This window comes from Mytilus edulis, chromosome 13 (genome assembly GCF_963676685.1).
Source record: "Mytilus edulis chromosome 13, xbMytEdul2.2, whole genome shotgun sequence".
In the NCBI taxonomy this organism is placed as follows: domain Eukaryota; kingdom Metazoa; phylum Mollusca; class Bivalvia; order Mytilida; family Mytilidae; genus Mytilus; species Mytilus edulis.
Genome location: NC_092356.1, coordinates 48,625,236 through 48,639,732, shown reverse-complemented (window position 1 = coordinate 48,639,732; position 14,497 = coordinate 48,625,236). Strand labels below are relative to the sequence as shown.

The following is a 14,497-nucleotide window of genomic DNA, read 5'->3' as shown; positions in this document are numbered from 1 at the left end:
ATTTAGCAAAACTCAGTAACAAAGGCCGAGTTCACTTGAAATTCTCGACCTAACCTTACTCGGGTTTCAACAATACGATTTTACTTGAACCACTCGAGTTAACCCCTCGTATCCTGGTTCCAACCCTCACCGAGCCAGGGATAAACTCGAGAAACTCTTGAATGACGTCGAACCAATGAGAATGTTTTATTTTTTATGCTTGGTCAGGGCCTTACCTTAGAGTTACTAGTAGAGTTGTTCCGAATATCAACTCTATTGCGTTCATGTGATAATCTATTAACTCTGAAGTCGATTGTGCAGTTTCAATTGAACTCGGCCCAATAGACCCATTTTCATATTACCAACTTTTGATTTCAGGTCCTACATTTATTTGACAGGTTTAACCTACTTTGTGGTAGGACATCCTGGTACTTGGTCAATTACAAGCAACCAAAAAAAGTAAAATCAAATAATATGATACATTGTAGGTGCAATTTGTAGGAAAATTTACTATTTTTCCTATGATTAAGTCATGTATGAAAACTATTAGAAAGCATTACCTCTGGAGTCACAAGTGGGTAATATGAAAATGGACTATTGAACTCCCCTTTGTGTACATTATCTATGCTAATTTGTCAACATTGGGGTTCAAAACAAAGTCTTTTCAATTATAACAAATTATAACAGACTGATGACTGGAACATTAAATGAACTGTACAAATCAATGAAATCATCTAATATTAAAGTCTTTTATTGAATATTTAATTATTCTATTTCACAGTTTTATAATTATGAAAAACTTGCCAGTTATGATAAGACTGGCCTTTAACCCATGAATAACAAACGTGTACATTATCAATTTACAAATGTACCAGCATTTCTTAATTGGTGGTTGAAAAAACACAAAGCAAAGCAAGTTAAAAATTATAGTAACTTTAAGTTAATTTTGGCATAACCCTAAGAAATTCAGCATGGCATGAAATAATGCAATCAAAATTTTTTTTTAAATGAATATATATATATGCAAGTTTTTTGTTTTCATGAATCCAATCCAGTCACAATTTTCCCATTAATAAATTATTTTAGAATTCAAATATTTCTGTGATTTTGTAAAATAATGATATATTAGCAATGGATTATTTTTTGGGTTCCAATTAAGTTACGGAGTATGACACAATGTTCTCCCTCAGTTTTAAGTTCTTATAGCACAATTTGCATGGTCACTGTTCCATGCTGCTATTGGAAAACATATTTCAAATTCATAAGGAAAATATAATCATGATAATATTCTTATAAACATCATCATAATTGTAAGAAATGAATCAACTACATCATACATTTGAATGGATACTACATAATTATCTAACATATTATCTTGTCAAAGCTTAATCAATGTTACAATTCCTGTTCTACTTATGAGAGTGACGAGGAAAAAAATGATCATGCATGGAAAACAAAAAAGCTATAAACGAAAAGTGAAAAGTGACCCGAGTTGTCAACAATATTAACCTACCTTGTCAAAGAGTCAAGTATCCCATAATGTCCTGTTAAAGTATTGATTTCCTGACCAACATCCCCTTATAACAATATTGATAAATACTTCACATGGAAATTTAATCCCAATGAATTGTACATCACTGTTCTAACAATTATGTAACATGTTATTACATTGCTTTTGAACAGCAAATTTGAATTTCAAATTATCTAAATTTATGTTTCATATAAAGTGCACTTTTGGATAATTGAAACCTTGATGGTAAGATGTATTCAATTAAGTCTAAGATTCTGTTATCCATGCATAATTCTAGTATGATCATGACTACATGATTATAAAGCTCTCATTAAAATATTTTGAGATAACTTAATAAAAAAGGCACAATTACACCATTGTTCAAAGTAATATACTTCATCAGATAAGACAAGGCTGACATAGAAAAAACAGTTTTCTTATTTTTTTCTCCCCATCTGTATTCACCAAAATATTAGAGCAAAACATTATATATTAATGTTAAAAAAAAATCTGCAAATTTTGAAATTAATAATTAAACAAACAATTACCATGGAAATGAGATGTGCCAAAGCTAAAAAGGTTTGCATTACAAGTATCATGGACCTACGACTAAATGATTTTCCTAAAACTGAACTAATTGTAAACGAAGCAAAACATTTAAAGTCAATAGACCATGACCGAGGTGGGGTCCAATTAATCTCATTGGAAATGACTTATGCATATGCTTATAAATACAACTGCTTACTAACTTATTGATCTTTAACTATTGGTTCTCCATAAACTAACCTAATCACTACTAATACCATGTTGATGCCGTCGAAAAACCCACACACAAGTCTCACTATGTATACAGAGATCAAACGTACAATGGTTATGCTGTAAATGTGAGACCAATAATGGCTCAACCTTCACTTTCCAAAGCTAAGGAACTTAACACCTCTTTTTATTTTTACGGACACATCTAACCTTCAACAGTACATTCAAATCCATTACATCAAACACTTTCAGTCCAGTTAAAGCCAGTAGACCAAAGGGAAATAACTCCATAAACACCTCTCCACCAAAAAGTATATAAAATGTACATTGTAGTATGAACAAAAACGGAAACACCATTACACCAGCAGTAATTTATTCAACATACCAACAAAACAGAACTTGTGTTTATTAACTTCAAGTTGTAGAAGCATCAAAGACTTATGAATTTGTAGCAGCAGAAATTATATCAAACCAGACCTCATCTGAACACAGAATCTAGTGGCTTAAAGGAATAAATCCAGAAAAAAACCTACACAAGATCCAGTGAGGTATTCCCGGAAAACTATGCAGCATACAGAAATGGCAGGGGAACACTAGGGGGAGGAGTATTTGTACTTGTCCACAATGACATCATAGCAGTTGAAAAATCTGAACTTGTAACAAAATGAGAGATTGAGTGCAACTGCTAGACCAAAAGAATAGACCATATCCTCATTGACTACATGAACATGCCACACAGAAATATGTACGAGATCAAATAATTGGATAAATCACAAGACCGAATAACTGTAGCAACCACGTGATTTAATTCTATTTTGTGGCTTCAGAGTTTTGTGTATTTTTGTGGTCCATTAAACATGTTAAAACCATTCACTTCTTTTAATTCTATTTTAAAAAAGTTTAAGATACGGTGTTTAAATTGCTGTTCTTCATCTCATACTCAAAGTCACAGTAAAGGCCTTCAACAGAGAGCTACAATATAACTGACTCAGTCACAGTAAAGGCCTTCAACAGAGAGCTACAATATAACTGATCAGGACCAAGTTTAAAGACAATCCTAGCACTAGTTTGAGCTGAATTCCTAATGCAAAATATTTCCAAGTAGTCTCATCTTTCAAACTATGTATACGAAGAATAGTCGGGTGTAACCGAATATATACATGTACGAATACTTGTAATTTCTTACCAAATGAGAATCATTTGCCACTGAAGCACAGCTTTTTATTTCACATTGCATGGCCATGGTTATTCAAATACTTCAATTAATAGGCCACTGCTTTATACTTCCATATTTACTTGGCAATAAGTGAAATGTTTATTTACATTTCGAAAAAAAATATATCAACAGCAGCAGGAAGCTAACTGTTTTCATGTTCTTAATTGAATTTTTAAGCATTTATTTATAAATAGATACATTAATTCGTTTAAAGTTCACTGTACAGTGCTCATGTAAATAAACAAAAGATAAATAGGGCAGTTTACTTCTTGAAACCGTATTACTGACATACGAAGATGTGGTTTGATTGCAAATTGCCAATGAGAGACTGTCAGCTCTCCACACTGGACAAAAAGGACACAGAAAACTATACATTTAGTTCACTGTACTACCTTCAACAATGAGCAAAACTCTTGTAACAAAAAGTAATCCAACTTTACAGTCATATATATAAATTACATTACAATAATAAATCGTGTTTCATAGTCACAAGTATGTTGAATAACCAAGTTGGAACAAAAACTTTATCAACGAAAACTTGAACATTGAGCATAAAAAGATAATGTAAGCAAATTAGGACAAAAAATGCTATAATCAAATATCTATTGCATGGCATGTTTAGGATATACATCATTTGTACATGTAAAAGCAACGACAGAAGACTATTCAGGGATACAACAGATTTTTACCTTGTAATTATCCATTCTTATTCCTATCATTCTTCACCTAAAATAATATAGATAGGAACTGATGTACAAAAAATGTTAGCAGCAAAATTTCAATCCAGGTACACGGATATATGATGAGTTTGTTTGTAGAACACCATATTTTACATACAAAGTTTGCATTAAACATATATATTCTAGGCCTGCTAAAATTTACAATGACTGAAAGAGTATAATATTCTGAATAAGTTGGTTAAATTTACACTGAATTACCAAAAAAATAAAAGGAGAATGTGTCCATGGACACAGATGATGCTCTTGCTGGCATATATAGAGTTAATTAAGGGACAAAACGTTATCTACAATGTATCATGACTATAGAACAATAAAAGCGATGCCACCCAAATTCAAAACTTGAACTGAGATAGCTAGTTATCATGGTTATGTTGGATAATAAGAATTGTGTATATAAATTTCATAACATTTGATTTAATTAAACTTCAATGTTGGAGAACAAAAACAAACAATTCGATAACTTTTCAATTTGAAAAGGTGCACAACTCTTGAACAATAAAAGCGACGTTCATTTTAATGTTTAAAACATTGTAGATTTTAGTTTTGAAAGCTTATTCTGTCAAAATTGTAGCTTATGGCCCATCATATTTGAAAAAATAAAAGAATAAGTAAGTTTTGGAAAAGCATAAAAAAAGAGATTGTTCCAATCTTAACAAGAGATGAAAAAAAGTGTTACTGTTGGTTTACAATGTCAAAGTCAATAAATCAAAAAAAAAATATTGTAAATCTGGGTTCATTTTCATGTTAAATTTAAAAGGATTTTCTAGACTTTAGCACATGTAAATGAGAATTACACTTAATAAATTACATGCATCCTTAAAGCACTTGAGGAACTGACTATTGTAAGTTAGTCCAATACCTATAGCTAGGACAGTACCGTAGGAGAGCTGTAAAACTACAAGTGCCATCTGAAGAAGCTGGTCATGCAGTAAGGTGCAAGTGAAAGTCTTTAGAGACTGAATACCAATACAGAACAGGGGCCTAAGGATAAAATTTGGGACCTTTTTATGCAGAAAATCATATTTTTTTTGGTTTTCAGTCATAGGAAGGTTGAGCTACATAGGACTTACTGGTATGTAGAAGATTCATTAATGCAAAACTATTCAGAATTGTTTTGAATTGGGTAAATGATGGTACATTGAATACATAAGCAACTCATAAATTTGTGAGACAGAATTTACTCAAAATTGTCCAAAATCTGCTCTTCGCAGAAACTTCTCCATTACTTAGTCCATATTCACATTGAAATCCGATGAAAATACATTAATGCTTGCGATGATGACCTATCATTATTCATGGTTGATCAGCTTTTTTCCAACATCTGTTGTCAATGGACGTACTACACTGTACAATCTACACTGTACGTTTTATCCGCAGTAGAAATTAATATTAACGTCATTGTCAACATAATACTCAAAACAGAATCTACAGAATGATACAGCACTGGGCTTATCTCATCAAGTGTCTCGCACAGCGAAGTCTGCATCTGATTGCAAGATGTTATAATACACCATGCAGTGGGTTCTCCATTGAGTGACCTCGAGATTGATGAGAGTGACAGTCATACTTTTTTTAATTAAACATGAAACTAAAGTAAGACCACAAATAAAAGAAGAATGTGTCTGAAGGAGAAGGACGTCATGGCTGGCTTTAAACTCGAAAACCATCCCTTGTACCTGGCTTGACGTGTTGTATGGTACTTAGCATTGTGTACAAGTTTTAAAAGATTTGGTTGATGGAAACCAAAGTTAGATAACAGAAACAGATTTCTGCATTTTTTACTCTTGAATAACAAAAGTGACGGCTCCCAAATTTCAACTTGATCTGTGTTTTGATAACAAGCATTGTGTACAAGTTTCATAAAATTTGATTGATGCAAACCAAAGTAGAGAGTGGAAACCAATGTTGAATTGGTGTACGATTGTACATGTATGGGTCAAAGCCTAAATGTCCCGTCGCCGTTCTGCAGAGGCATTTAAAGAAAAATGCTTTGAGGACAAATAAAAATCATTAAAGTATAATAAAATGCATTTTAAGTTCAAATACGGTTGGACGAACAACTGTCTTTTAGTAATGACAAATAAGTTACATGTAAAAATGTACTAGTAATTCGATTGGATTAAATAGAAATGTATTCCGTTTTATACACTTGTATAAATGTATATTTAACATAGAATGCTGAAAATCGTGGATATTTTTTTGTTCAGCATTCCAATGTGCACACACCTGCGTGTTGGCGTGAAGGGAGCTAAGTGCCTGCAGAAAGAGGTTTGCAGAAATGCCATCTAAAGAAGAAATAGACAAAACCAATTCTGATGATACAGCAGCTATAACAGCAATGTCTATAAAAAATTCCCTTAAATATACTACGAGTCTTAGAAAGAATGAGCTGAAAGATAGAGGAAAATAAAGAGTTTGTTGAAATGCTGGGACAGTACATATGGTTCCATTAAAACAAACACAAAAAAAAGATAGAAAAACTGGCTTAAGCTTGGATATATCATTTGAAACTGTCATGACTGTATCATCATTTAAACATGTTTGTTATATCATGTTTCCTGACTTAAATTTATTTTATAATTAGTTCTTAAAAGTACTTTATCATATAAGTAAACTGTATTCATTATCCTTATATTTATTATTAGTATTTAGTGCTTAACCATCTACATGATCTACATGTATATGCCCAATGTCTTATGAAATTGTCAAGGCATTCATTTTGTAGATATACATTTTTGTACATGTATATATGTTAATATCATTCTGTGACACCTTTAATAAAAGATAAATTACCTATATACATGTATATGTATTGTTTATTTTAAAAAAAAAATACTTGTCAATTCTGGTACAATGTACAAAATTTTTATACTAGTATTGTGAACACTAAGTACTGGCTAGGAGATCCAATGCAGATAGTAGATAATCGAGATGCAAACACATAAATAACCATTAATCCCACAATGTTTTGTGAAACCAGGATCCATCAACCACTCTGATCAATGGAAGGCATACCATCGTATCAAAAAGAAACTGAAACTTGATCTTGCCATGAGTAATCACTTTGTCAACCCATAAACAGACGTACACACACAAAATATTGAATATTGCTGGGCCAAAACAAAACAGAAATTCAAAATAATGAAAGGGGTTTCAAGTGAAGCACTAGGTTCCTATCTAAATAAAAGAATGTGGCAAGACCGATTATCATTGGGGAAGAATACAGAAGACACACTGAACAACTTGTGTATCCACAATGCTGAACAATATCCGGTCTGAACAGTCAATACATACATTTGTACATGTACATGTATACTGGAAAATTCCAAAGTCATGAAAGTGGCCAAACAGGGCTAACCATAAATAGTACAAAAAGAGTGAAATTGTTGTGCATCAATTAAAAATCCTTGGGTTAAATCCCTTTGAATATATAGACTTTATCTGTTTAGATCATTTCAATGTATTGAGAAAAAGAACATTTATCATTGTTTATTTCAAAATAAAACTACATGCATAATTAACATTTTTGAGATACAATATTAAATGAATAAATGTTTCCAATTTTCATGATTTTCTATCACTAAATAAATATTTATCAAATCCATACATTTATACTTTTAATTTTTCATAATATATAAATATTTGCTTCATTTAGTTCAATTCATATTTTTTTAACTTATATCAGACACCCAGAACACCAGCAACAACACCAATATAAGCAACGTCCTCAGACAAAAAGACAGATGCATGGAAATATTTAAGATGATGAAGGAACTACATGTAAGCTGAAGACAGAAATACTAAACCAATCATTAGTCAACATACTGTTATGTGATACTGTTATGTGTCAGCATACAGACATGGTCAATTGACCATATGAGAATCACCTTGCTTACAGCTGCAGGATATGAAAGTTCCTGATTTATTATTGTGATTTAAATTGTATATTAATCTATTGTAATAAAAAATCATAATATCTAATAAAATTTGTAGATATAGCTAACAAATTAAGTCCTTATATTTGTATATAGCAACATTCTTTTATAGTGGAAAATTGTTTTAACAATATTGCTTGCTAGTCCCTCTCTGCGATTACCATTAGACAACTATGGTTCATTTCCCAATCAATCTATAGCTATCATCAAGGGAAGATAAATAATTTGATTTTCATACATACATAGTCTTTTTCAAAAATGATGAACAGTTGTTTATATTGGTATGTAATCATTTCCAATCCTACTCCCACGTCATCATGGTCATATGATTTTTAATGAATGAGATACTTGACGTCATATTAGAACAATGACGTATGAAGATAAGCATTTTACAGGAAAATACACGCTTGTGAAACCGAAAATCATCACAAGGAAACGTAAACAAACGATGCTAAAATGTGGTATAAGCAAATTTTTTTAAACACGGAAGACAAATAAAGAAATTATCATTTAAATTCATCCAAAACTATCTAATTATTTTATTGTAAATAGTTTAAGCATGTCACAAATTCAGTTTGCTCCATTCTTTTACGCCAATTTAATAGAGCGTTTATTTATGGGAATGGCAAATATTTGTCTCCACCTAGAGTGCTTTGATAAAAAAAAAATTGCTGTATTTTTCCTATTAGAATCGAAATAATTCATGGGAACTTGAATATATCGTGATTTTACCACCGGTTGTCCCTTTATGCTGATATTTTAGCCCTCACTATCCCTCAGTGTAAAATATTTGTCATAAAGAGCGGCTATCGCTCAGTGTAAAATATTTGTCATAAAGGGCCAACCCATGGTAAAATCATGATATATTCAAGCCCCAATGAGTTATTTCTTTATATCTTGATATTTTTTCAAGCACAGTCTCAATTCTATCATTTAACATGTTTAATTTAGTTTGATTTAGTTCAATTCAAGAATATTGTTTTATTTTATTTTATTTCCGACACCCAGGACACCAGAATAATATCATGAACTGGGAAAATAGTGGCATTCAAAGATCTACACAACATGCATAAGCCAAGACTCCGCAATCTCATGTACATGTAGGCACATTGGCAACATTACTAACTGAGATGAGAAACATCCCTGGTTAGATTTTTAAAAAAACATCTTTTTAATATTAACTATAAGTTTTGATACATGTATGATAGAATTTTTTTTTTAAATGATAATCTTTAGCATAATAAACAAGTGAGAAAAAACAGTTTAACTTAAATTCTTATAAAATAAATTTGAAATGAGCATGGTTGAATTATGTGGATTGTAAAATATGTTCCAAATCTTATAGTTTATACATGAATCTTTTAAAATTGGTTAATTTGATCTTGTTACATGTACTTGCTTCTTTAATTTTTAAATATACACCCAGGCCCCATGTTTTATTTAAAGTGGTTTTAGATATTTTAAAATTCATTTTCTGTTTTGCAATATACTTAATATTTTCAAATTACATATAGATATTTTCCATATTCAATAAAATTCTATTCTTTAAAATTTGCATTTTCATTTTATCATACATGTAGTTTTTCACGTTTTTCAAATTATTTTACAGGGACTGTATACATGTATACAGTTGTTTCTTCAGTGTGCATTTAATTTGCAATGTTTGTTATGTATTTTCATCTAATAAATACAAATTGAAAATATAGTTTTCCATTCTCTTCACTGAATCTGAAAACACAGTCAACAAATTGATGATAATTTCTGTATATGATCATTTTGATGATGTTCTGCAACTTCAGTAATTATTGGGATGTTTTTATTATTGTGACAAATGCATGGGACAGGGAAATAAGGGAAATACATGTAGTTAAAACGCTCATTTTGATATTTTTATCTGAAACAAGATTTTTCTCAAAATCGCAAAAATATAAAATCGCATGTCAGTCTAAAATGACAAGATCCCAATAATAAATGCATGCAATAATTTCCAAATTTTCAGTACATATTTCACTTTTCAGTCCCGATCCGATGTCATTTAAAAATAAAACCTGATGCAGGAAAGTGTAACCTTCATTGTATAAATGCCAATTTAACTACTGGTCCCTGCATGCGATGTACAGACACTGCCATATAAATGTACATTTGTACCAGTACATTTGTAATGACATTTGTATATTCATCTGCTACACAAATGTAGCCAGACAAAAAGCAAAGTTATGCCTATTTTAATCCATTGGGAACTTTGTGTAGTGTTTTTTCCTTGGAGAAGGAAATTTTCTTTTAGCATTGGATAAAATATATAAGGAAACTACCCAAAGGAACATGTTTAATATTATCCCACCACATTATTATGTACAAATGTATGTGCCTGTCCCAAGTCAGGAGCCTGTAATTCAGTGGTTGTCGTTTGTTTGTGTTACATATTTTTTTTCGTTCATTTTTTATATATAAATAAGGCCATTAGTTTTCTCGTTTGAATTGTTTTACATTGTCTTATCAGGGCCTTTTATAGCCATATACATGTAGCTGACTATGCGGTATGGGCTTTGCTCATTGTTGAAGGCTGCACAGTGACCTATAATTGTTAATGTCTGTGTCATTTTTTTTGTCGCGTTTTTGAATTTCCGGATCGGCGCAGAAATCTACTTCCGTTTCCGGTCTTGTTTGCATGAGACTTTGAATAAAATGTATTTTTGTCAATCTAAGAAAGGAACTAATACTAATTCATTTTAAAAAAAATGTTTGTTATTAAAAAAACGTTACCTGATGACAGTGTTTCTATGTTTACATTGAATATGACGTCATAACTTAAATAACGTCACAACTAAAATCTCTAACAACAGAACCAAAATCGGAAACGTTACAGTGTTTTCGTCTCTTTTTAACATTGTTGATTTTTTTTTTTAAATCAATCGTCCCCATTCACAGGTAATTCCTGCCTCATATTATTTTGTTATATATGCTGTAAAATGTAAAAGTTCTTTGGATCAAAATTCAAATATTATGGGGAACTTCTTTCTTATTTCTATGAAAAAGATTTCAATAAACAACAAAAAATGGTATACATGCTTGATTCTCCTCGAGTATAAGGTCAAGAAAAAATAGGTTTAAATACATGTATGTTAATATTCTCATAAGTATGCAGCATCTGAATCCATTATTTGACTTCTGTCATTTATCGATCTATTTTCCCAGCGTTTGCATTGGCCTAATGAGGATTGATTAGCAATGCACGGAATAGTAAACAGTGAACTCAACTTAACAGCACTTGAACACTTACCTTTACATTCAAACTATGTTATGGGTGGGAGACAAACATTAGATTTTCTTTCACTTCATCTATTTAGCGCCATTGTTTTGATAATGTCAGCGTCTAAGTTACCAACCAAAGTCGGAAAAGCTGTAATTTCCGGAAACCAATAATTGATTTTTGAATCGGTTGATCAATTATTTCAAATCTAATTATTAGTCTAATGTTATTTATTGTTCAATTTATTCTTTTTTATTCTACTCTATTTTTTACATTATGTTTGGAAATTGTAAAATTAATGATTCTGCTTTTCTGGGCGTGATTGACAAATAATCATTGCTTTTTTTTTTTTAAATATTCTTCTATAAGAAGCGTACTGTCCTATAAGTAAAGGACAAACTCATTTAGCCTCCAACCGTAAAAGATACTCATGGCAAGTCAATGTCGTATTTAAATAATAACGGTTCCTCGATATACACACCATAAACCGTACTATGGTACAGCAGCTATAAAAACTTCGAAAAGTATTCCTTCTTGGGCACGGTGTGCTCGACTCAAAGCAATCTAATTAAAATTAAATCTCTCACTCGCTCATTTTTTTATGCAGCGACCAAGCATAAACAATGAGCGAGTGAGAAGTTAAATTTTAATTAGATTCAATTGGACTTAAAGTGATTTTAATGTCGTTTACGGCTAAACAATAACCGCTAGCCAAGTAACCTGTAACGGAGGGGGTCGGTGACGACACCTTCCGGGACGTGTAGCGGCCAGTACTTCGCCCCTATTCGACCATTGGGATACCTGATATCAGATTATGGCTGAACAACAGACAATGATCAAACGAAACTATATTTTATTCACATATGTACAATAATTGCATGTATTAAACAAAGTCGGATATAAATAGGAATCAGAAAACTTTCTAAACTGAAGTTCAAAAATAGAGTAATTTCAAAGGTAAAATGAAAATGAAGTGTTCCCAGAGTTAGTCTTAAAAGTAAAGTAAATTTGCTTCGCGTTGTGTTTTTGAAGTAGTGAAATTTGCACCTTAAAGGGGTGACTAACTCTGGCGAACTGCACCAAAGTAGTGGCTAACTCTAAACTCGAGTGAACTGATACAGTCCGGCGAGTATTTGGAGGCCTGTGCAAGGCCGACTCCGACTCAATATCAAATGATATTCTAAACTTGTCATTAAACAGGGTAACTTTAACTGAAACGGTACTGAAGAAAAGTTGAATAAATAAATATTCATAAAACATTATAAAAACATCGAAAGTTAAATACTAAAACAGTTAAATTAACAATCCTTACTTTTATCTTACTGTGTTTAAATAAAATTAAACTTAAAATAAACATTTAAATACTAAATAATTAATCTGTCCAAATTAAGGGGAATTAACCTAGACACATCAAGGCACATCTATTACATTCCTCCCCCCTAAGGACAAATATTAATTTAATAATAAAAGAAATTAATATTTGGGAAAAAAATATTTAAAATAGATGTGTTGAAAACAATAAACAATATAAAACAATGCAAACAAAATGTCAATTAATGTCACAAAAATGTCAAACTAACACACGGCCCAACCATCAGGAAAGTTCCACACGATATAAACGTCCAGGAATAAGTGGTAAACACAGTTTATAAAGTACAATAATCGATAGCATATATATCCAACGGTAAATGGACACAGCATATGTACAGCATTCCACAAATAGTCCCTCAAACGGAAACGGAATGTAAATACGGCTAATCTGCATGGTTCAAGTTGTACCAGGTATAGTCCACCAATTGTTGATCTCACAAAAAAAACACTTTTAACATGTGTTTTCGGGTTCTTAAAGTCCATCGTTGTACCAGGTTTAGTCCACCATTGTAGATCTCACAGAATCACGTTTAACATATGATTCCGGGTTCAAGATGATCAAACGTTGTACCAAAAGTAAGAAAGGTGTTCTCGATACAAGAACGGCTTACTATATCAGCTGGTTGTCTTCGCACATAAACTAACTGCCACTCAATAGATTTCTGCCATGACTTCAAAAAGTCACAAAAGGAATACCATAACCCAATGAAACAAATTTATAACAATAAAACTTGTTCAGAGAGGTTAAAAATCCAAATAAATGAGCAAACTCATTAATAAACCTATTCAAACAAAAAACTTAAGCACAATCTAAACAAACCAACATCTAAAGAAAACACAATCTAATCAAACAACGTTTTTGAGGGTGGTTTCGATAACAAAACCGGCTCATTAACGTGACCAAGAAAAACAACAAATCCAAAAACTTTGAAACCATACCTATTAAACAATAATATAATTGACAAAATAAGTAAAATACTAAATATACAAATTAAAACAAATAAAACATACTATATGAAAACTTTAACTGGCTTATCCTTCAAACAAGAAAACTCATCCATGTTAGAAGTCAAATAATCAGATAAATAGCTATGCAAATCAGATGGAAATAAACTTTGAACTCTTTTGACAACTTTGCATGATTTTTTCACATTCTTATGACATGTATTAACTGAAATAGAAACTGGTTTTTCTGTTTCAACAACATGAACAGAATTGACACTTTTACAAACTTTATTGGGACAATTAGCTCTGATATGTCCAACTACCAAACAATTAAAACATTTTTTAACTTTAAACTTCCTATAAACAAGCTTCTTAAAAACTTTGACAATTTGATCAAAACCAGACTTCAAACAACTAAAATCTAAACTTTCTTCACTTTCCTTAATTTCACATTCAACAGGTTCAACTGTCAACTTAAAAGACTCAAACTCTGTAGCCAAAAATATAGCATCATCAAAAGTTGTAGGATGCTTAAAACGAACAAACTCTCCCATTTCCTTCTCTAATTTGTCAATGAAAATGTCCATACCATAAGGTTCCATACTATGGAAATTATCTGGATATGCACGATGGCATAAAAGTTTTAATCTATGTCCAAAATCAAACACAGATTCATCTGGCAAAATTGTACAATTTTTCAGTTGAAATTTATAAAAAAGTATCCTTTCCTTAGGATTAAAACGTTGCATTAACAACCTTTTCAAAAAACTGTAGCTTTGCAACTGAACAGGAGTA

The 14,497-nt window shown here is 31.4% G+C and overlaps 2 protein-coding genes across 4 annotated transcripts in view; both read right to left on the bottom strand.

Annotated features, from left to right (window-relative positions):
- Positions 1 to 12,097, bottom strand: part of LOC139500821 (endothelin-converting enzyme homolog) — an 85,522-nt gene extending 73,425 nt beyond the window's left edge. Inside the window, exons 1-2 of one of the 3 annotated variants that reach the window (XM_071289694.1) lie at positions 11,417 to 12,097; positions 4,151 to 4,187 (exon numbers count right to left, since the gene is read on the bottom strand). In XM_071289694.1, coding sequence (XP_071145795.1) covers positions 4,151 to 4,180 — 30 coding nt within the window. In that variant the 5' untranslated portion in view covers positions 4,181 to 4,187; positions 11,417 to 12,097. Of the gene's footprint in view, positions 1 to 1,492; positions 1,911 to 4,150; positions 4,188 to 11,416 lie in introns of those variants that run through there. The other 2 variants (XM_071289695.1, XM_071289696.1) reach the window with 2 other exon arrangements.
- Positions 12,098 to 12,112: 15 nt separating this feature from the next.
- Positions 12,113 to 14,497, bottom strand: LOC139500822 (uncharacterized; the record flags this gene model as incomplete). The annotated part of the gene is given in 1 exon segment (XM_071289697.1): positions 12,113 to 14,497. A coding segment is annotated over 1 exon segment (730 nt), but the record flags the coding sequence as incomplete, so codon positions are not given.